The sequence below is a fragment of the Musa acuminata genome, chromosome BXJ3-2, assembly GCF_036884655.1.
Source record: "Musa acuminata AAA Group cultivar baxijiao chromosome BXJ3-2, Cavendish_Baxijiao_AAA, whole genome shotgun sequence".
NCBI lineage: Eukaryota > Viridiplantae > Streptophyta > Magnoliopsida > Zingiberales > Musaceae > Musa > Musa acuminata.
The window spans coordinates 19147141-19154359 of record NC_088350.1 but is presented as its reverse complement, the minus strand read 5'-3'; the positions used below and the strand labels follow the sequence as shown (position 1 = coordinate 19154359).

The 7219-nt window shown below is 45.2% G+C and overlaps 1 protein-coding gene across 1 annotated transcript; it reads right to left on the bottom strand.

The window, feature by feature from the left end:
* Positions 1-5095: 5095 nt before the first annotated feature.
* Positions 5096-6488, bottom strand: LOC135630767 (uncharacterized). The gene is made up of 2 exons (XM_065137933.1): positions 6312-6488; positions 5096-5785 (listed from the first exon to the last, which is right to left on the bottom strand). Exons 1-2 carry the CDS (start codon positions 6486-6488, stop codon positions 5096-5098), a joined length of 867 nt encoding a protein of 288 aa, XP_064994005.1.
* Between the last annotated feature and the right edge of the window lie 731 nt (positions 6489-7219).

Genomic DNA, 7219 nt, shown 5'->3' with positions numbered 1-7219 from the left:
TTTCTTCCTTCTCCCTCTTAACAATCATGAGGCCATGCTCATAATTAAATGGTTGACGACATTAGGTGATATTTCTTGGAATTTTATGAAACTAATTATGAAATTTTACAGTAAGGAGAAACAGGTGACATTGCACGGGAAACGTGGGGGCAAAAAAACGACGATTTGCACACAACAAATGGAGAAGGTTTTGCATAAAGCATGCAGCGGCTTTTTGGTACAACTTGAGCAGTAAACTAAGGGAGAGCCAACAGAATTTGAAGATCCAAATCTACTTCCTTTGCTTGCTGAATTTTTAAATATATTTGACGAACCGCGCAACCTACCTCTTACCCGTCGGCATGATCATTGTATAACGATCCTTCCAGGAAAATCTTCAGCAAATACTCAGCCATATCAATATCCACATCTCCAGAAGGATGAAATAGAAAGGATTGTAAAGGAGATACTCGAAATAGGAGTTATTCGGCCAAGTTGCAACCTTTACTCTTCACCGGTGCTACTTGTACGCAAGAAGGACGGAACAAGGCGAATATGTGTTGATTACCGAGCTCTCAATGGCATAACCATCAAGGACAAAAACCTTATTCCAATAGTAGATGAATTCCTAGATGAAAGGGAGCACAAATCTTTACAAAGCTGGACCTTTGATTCGAGTATCATCAAATACGAGCGTGCGAAGAAGACATACTGAAAACCACCTTTTGAACACACAACAACCACTACGAATTTGTGCTTTCTTCAATAGAAGGTGGAATATCTTGGGCATATCATATCAGAGGAAGGTGTGGCAGTGGACCCCTTCAAAATTGGAGCAATGCAAAACTGGCCGACCCCGAGAAACATAAAATTGCTACATGGCTTTCTAGGTTTAACTGGCTACTTCCTTAGCCATGGAAAGATCAATGCACCAGTTACTTCCTTACTGAAAAAAGATGTCTTTCAATGATTGGACAGAGCCTCCGCTTCCTTCGACAAACTTAAGGCAGCCATGACGACGACGCTGGTGCTAACACTACCAGATTTCAATCGACCCTTCATTATTGAGGCCGACGCATTTGGAGTCGGAATTGGAGCCATTCTCATGCAAGACGGTCGACCACTCGCATACACTAGCAAGACATTATCTTCCTCCAATCAAAATAAGTCATTATATGATAAGGAGATGCTCGCCATTGTGCGCGCAGCAACGAGGTGGAGACCCTACTTGATTGGTCGACGATTTCAAATTAAAATTGACCATAAAAGCCTCAAGTACTTTTTGGAGTGAAAGATATCATCCACTGAGCAGCAAAAATGGGTAACAAAACTTCTTAGATTTAATTATGAAATAACTTACAAAAAGGGAAAAGAGAATATTCTTGTAGATGCGCTTTCGCAGCTACCCGAGCAAGCTGAAGTTTTGGTCGTTTCACTTCCGACCAACGACTTTCTTAAGGATATTAAGATGGAATGACAGGAAGATTCAGAAACTAGTAAGATTATAAAAAAATTGGAGGAAGCACCAAGCCCCATGGCTCATTACAATTGGGACTCAAAAGAATTACACTATAAGGGACGTATTGTGCTTGTGATAAATTCTACTTGCATCTTCACGAGCAGATTTTGGACAATGTTATTCCATATGTAGGGTACTAAATTGAAAAGGAGTATGGCATATCACCCACAAACTAACGGCTAGACGGAAGTTGTAAATAGATGCTTGGAGACAGCTCAAAACCACCCACCAAATATGACTACCCAAGGAGAACTTCTGTCTCAGCCAAGTGCCATTATTGATCGACGGATCATGACTCGACGATGACGATCCATTACTGAATTGCTAATACAGTGGGCAAACCTACTAACAGAAGATGCCACTTGGGAGAACTATGATGACTTGAAGATCAAATTCCCAAAATTCATGAATCGTCAGCCTCGAGGACAAGGCTGATTTGAAGAGGGCGGGTTTGTTAGGACTCTAGCTAGGAGAGTCCTAATTGAGAGGGACATTCATGTAAAACCTACCTAAGCCAATCCCTATTAAAGATGTGAAGTGGCCAACTGGGGTTAGGAGGTTATTTCCTAAAGAAGAATAAGGAGTTGTAAAGGAATAGGAGTCTTGAGTAGGAGTCCTATTAGGAGTTGGTTAGAAGTAGGAGTCTTGAGTAGGAGTCCTATTAGGAGTTGGTTAGAAGTAGGAGTCTTAAGTAAGAGTCCTATTAGGAGTTATGGTTTAGAAGCCCTATAAATAGTCATGTATTCTACCTCTTTTCATAAGCAATAGATGAATCTTTTTTGCAGTCTTTGAGCAGCAACTTGGAGGGAGGAACCCCTATAGAGTTCCAAGGAGGCCGATCCTCTAAAGAGATCAATCCCAAGTTTAGAATCTGCAAGGGTTCTAACACTAAACTATCATGATATTCAGTTTTTAATTTATCAAAATTGCTAACAATACTATCATGCTTATTTTTCAACAATTTATATTTTCTACTAATTGTTTTACATTCATCAAATAAGTCATGGAAGGCATTTAATAATTCATCAAATGATAAATCTGCATCAATTAAATTTGTTACCTCCACTCCGATGGCCATTAAGGCATAATGAGCAACTTGCTCGGTGTTGGACTCTTCTTCTTCGGACGCGCTCGAGTCATCCCATGTTGCTTTAAGTGCCTTCTTCTTTGATGTTCTCTTCTTGGCTTAGGAACAATCACTTTTGTAGTGTCCTGGCTTTTTGCACTCGTAGCAATTAACTTGGTTCTTTTTGGGTTCAAGTTTATTTTTTTGTCATTTTTAAACTTGTTTCTCTTAATGAATTTTCTGAATTTTCTTGTTAGAAGTGCCAAGTCATCGTCACAGTCCTCATCACTTGAGTTTTCTCTCAAGTAGTCATCTAAAGTTCTAAGTGTCATATCCTTTTTGTTCTTTGGAAGGATGTCTTCTTGCTCTTCATGAGCCTTGTAAGTCATTTCATAGGTCATTAATGACCCGATTAGTTCTTCAAGAGAGAAGTTGTTTAAATCTTTAGCCTCTTGAATAGCAGTGACTTTAGGGTCCCAACTCTTAAGAAGGGATCTTAAAATCTTATTTACGAGCTCAAAATCCAAAAAACTTTTGCCGAGTCCTTTTAGACCATTGACGACATCCGTGAAACGGGTGTACCTGTCGCCAATAGTCTCGCTCGGTTTCATTCAGAAAAGTTCAAAAGAAAGTATCAAAAAATTGATTTTTGACTCTTTCACTCTACTTGTGCCTTCGTGAGTCACTTCGAGTGTATGCCAAATATCAAACGCAGTTTCACAAATCGAAACACGATTGAACTCATTTTTATCAAGCGCACAAAATAAGGCATTCATAGCCTTTGCATTAAGAGTGAAAGTCTTCTCCAATTCATTCTAATCGATCATTGGAAGAGAAGACTTCGAAAATCCATTTTCAACAAGATTCCAAAGTTTAAAATCTATTGAAATAAGGAAGATCCTCATTCGGGTCTTCCAATAGGTGTAGTCCGTCCCATTGAACATGGGTGGACGTGTAATGGAGTGGCCCTCTTGGTTTTCGGCGTATGCCATCTCTCTTGGGTATTAATCCGTTTGAGAGTTAACCCCGCTCTGATACCAATTGTTAGGATCAAGAGTACTAAGAACGGGGGGAGGGGGGGGTGGGGGGGTGAATTAGTGCAGCGAAAAACTTACGATGATTAAAACTGCGTTCGTATGTTGAAATCCGATTCCGACGTAAAAGTTGTTTCGTGTAGATAATAACTTTGAAAGCTTATGAAAATGTATTTGAAGTAAAGTAAGGAAGGCAATTTGCAGTTAAGATAGAAATCAAAATGTAAACACAAACTGAAATATGATGTTCGTACGATAAAACCGATTTTCATCTTAACACCGATTCGGAAAATACTTAACTATGAAACACGTTTGTAAATGAGCAGAAGGCAGTAAGCTACTAAGGAGGTTTGCAGTAAAGATAAGATGCTCAAAGTAAATGCAAACCGAGATTTAGAGTGGTTCGGTCAATCTTGACCTACTTCCACTTTTGGCTTCCTCCACCAACGAGGTCACAGACATCCACTAGAGGCCTTCTTTTAATAGGCGAAGGCCAACCACCCTTTTACAATTTCACTCCTTTTGACGGGCTTAGGAGACAACCCTTACAAACTTTTCTCTCCTCTCTTGAAAGATCAAAACTTGGAAAAAGAGGGAGGAGAACTTCTAGCCTTTACAACACTTTTGAGCTCTAAATATCATAGAGTAAGATTGGATTTTCGGTGCCCTTTCATGCAGGAAAGGGTGGGGTATATATAGGCCCCAAACTAGTTTGAATTTGGAGCTCAAAAATGTCTTTTCCCTGATTTCTGGGGTCCTGGCGGTACTACCTCCTGACTGGGGCGGTACAATAGCCTGGCAGCTCGGAGACTGAGCCTCTAGGCGGTGCCACTGCCTGACAGGGGCGGTTGCACCGCTCAGTCTCGCTCGAAGACTGAGCCCAGGCGGTGCCACCGCCTGACTGGGGCGGTTGCACTGCCCAGTCTTCCTGGGAGACCATCTCCTGGGCGGTGCCACCACTGACCCTGGCGGTGCCACCGTAGGAATTTTAGTCCGAATGGGTTGATCTATTCGGCCCAATTTGGGTCTGTCAAGAGCCCAATTGCCCCCAAATTAAGTTAATGGGATCACCTCCCATTCCTAACTTAATCTACATGCTAACTATGACATTTCTTAAGATATTTACTACAACTTGCTCCGGTGCGTCAATCGCTTTTTCCGACGAGCTTCCAGCGAACTTCCGGCGAACATCCGACGAACCTTCGGCGATGCTCCAGTGGACTTTCGACAAACTCCTGGACTTGCGACGATCCACTTGGCGAGTTCCGATGAGCTTCTTTTGGCAAGCTCCTAGAGTTCTCGGATTTGTTCTCGTAGAACCTCCGACGACCGTCCTGACTTCCGTCGAAATCTCGAACTCCCAAAGTGATCATAGTCTTGACTTCGGCGCAACTCCTGCTGCATGTCTTACTTTCATCGTAGTTAATCCTGCATACTTATCTCAACATATGGATTAGATAACAAATGACAATTGACTTCATCATCAAAATCTGAGATTCAACAGCTTCGAGATTCCTCGACCCCCGTTGAGGTCAGAAATTTAATCGCTCGATGGTAGGTAGAGACCATCGCTTTTAGTTTGTTGAGCATCGGGTGGCCGAGGATGGCGCTGTAGGACAAAGGCAGGTCAACTACCATGAAGGTATTTGTTGTCGTCTTGGTTCTTGGCTCTTCCCCGATGGTGACAAGGAGGGAGGTGGTTTCGAGCGGGGAGATGGAATCTCCAGTGAATCCGGTGAGTACTGAGTTCATTGGGGTGAGGTCCTCATTGGTTAAGCCGAGCTTCTTGAAGGCGTCGAGGTAGAGCATGTCAGTAGAGCTCCCGGTGTCGACCATTACTCTTTTGACCCGAGCGTTGGCGATCCAGACGGAGATTACCAAAGCGTCATCGTGGTGGTAGCGCTCAACCTCCTCGGTTCTGAAAGTGATTTCGGGATCGAGCTCGGGTCGAGGTCGCTTTTCCACCGTGCTGTGGGCATATCCCTTCCTTGCCATCGAGCTGCTATCGGCGGCAGCAGGTTCATCGGTAATGACGTCGATCTGCATCTCGACAGGTCCCCTGGGGCACGGAGTTGCTTCTCCTGGTTCCTTGAGGTAGTGCCCGATGTGACCTCTTCGGATTAGTTCCTCGATTTGATTTTGGAGGTCACGACAGTCCTTTATGTTAGACCGTAGTTGCGATGGAACCTGCAATATTTAGATTGGTCCTTGTGAGTGGCCTTCAGGGGATTTGGTTGTCGTAAGAGACCTTTCTCCCTGATTTGGAGAAAGATCTCGGTACGAGATGTGTTCAGAGGCAGAGGTGGGGGCCTCGAAAGTGACAGCTTGGGTCGGTCGGGTCTCTTGTGAGGCTATGTTAGTGGCGCCGAAGCCGCTCCTCAGGCCGACTCCATCCTCGACCTTTTATTATCTTCGCGCCTCCCTACCATTAGGGCTCCGATGATGATGTACTGGTTGGCGCGCTATAGCATCTCGGGGATGGTCATAGGCGGCTTCTCAATCAGCAACTAGAAAACCTTGAGGGTCTTAGGCCCATCAGAAACACTAGCATGATCAAAGAAGGATGAGCGTCCGAGAATCCTCGGATTTCAATGGCAAAACGTGCCATGAATTGGGAGAGTGATTGATCTTCGCGTTAGGATAACGCAAGCAGGGTGGCGATAGAAGGCTTGGGTCACATGCTAGCTAGGAAGTTTTTCTCAAACTCCCTTACCAGCTGATCAAAGGACAAGACCAAGAATGGGTGCAATCGGTTGAACCATGTACGTGTCGGTCCCCTGATGGTGGTCGGGAATGCCCGACACATCAGGGCATCGGAGGTGCCATAGAGGGCCATCTGAGCTCGGAATGCGGCAACATGTTCCATAGGGTCGGAGCCACCATCGTGCATTTCCAATGCTGGTAGCCTGAAGTTGAGTGGTACAGGCTTGTCTTGTATCTCCTAAGTAAAAGGAGATCCACCCGAGCTGCCATCGCCCATCTCACCCCTTGACTTCTGGAACTCATGCTAGAACTCATCCAGGCGTCGATTGACCATGGACAGTTGGGTCCTGAGTGAGACATCTGCCGAGTCGAACGATATGGTGTCATGCTCGGGGCCGGGCGGGGCGGAGCAATCTGGCAGGGCGCGGGCGTGCTTTGCTCGGGTAGGCCTCTCGGGTTTGTTGTCTGCTCTCAGGCTTCTCCCATTTCGAGTTGCTTCCTGCTCGGCCTTCGTTGTGTTGGGTCGGTCGGGGGAGCTGTTAGTTGCACAATCTGTTGTATGAGCGGGACGATTGTCTGCATCATTTCCGCCAAGGCTTGCACTTGCTTGGCTAAGCCAAGGAACACCTCGGATGACACGATCGAGGGTCTTGTGGTATATCTGGGGGGAGAAAATCCTATGTCGTGGAGTAGTCGCTAATAGCGATCCGGCGTCAAGGTCGGGATCCCCTCATCCCTGAGGGCGGGGAGGGACTGATCCCCGAGGCCAAAAGGGGGGTGACTGGCCGGTGGTTCTCCCTCGGGGAGAACTCCTGTGGGATGCTCCTACGACATGGCCCTCCTTCTAGTGCAAAGATGTTGGTGAGTCAACACGGCCTGGTCCATGGGTCAATGTCAGGAGTCAAAGATCGACTTGAC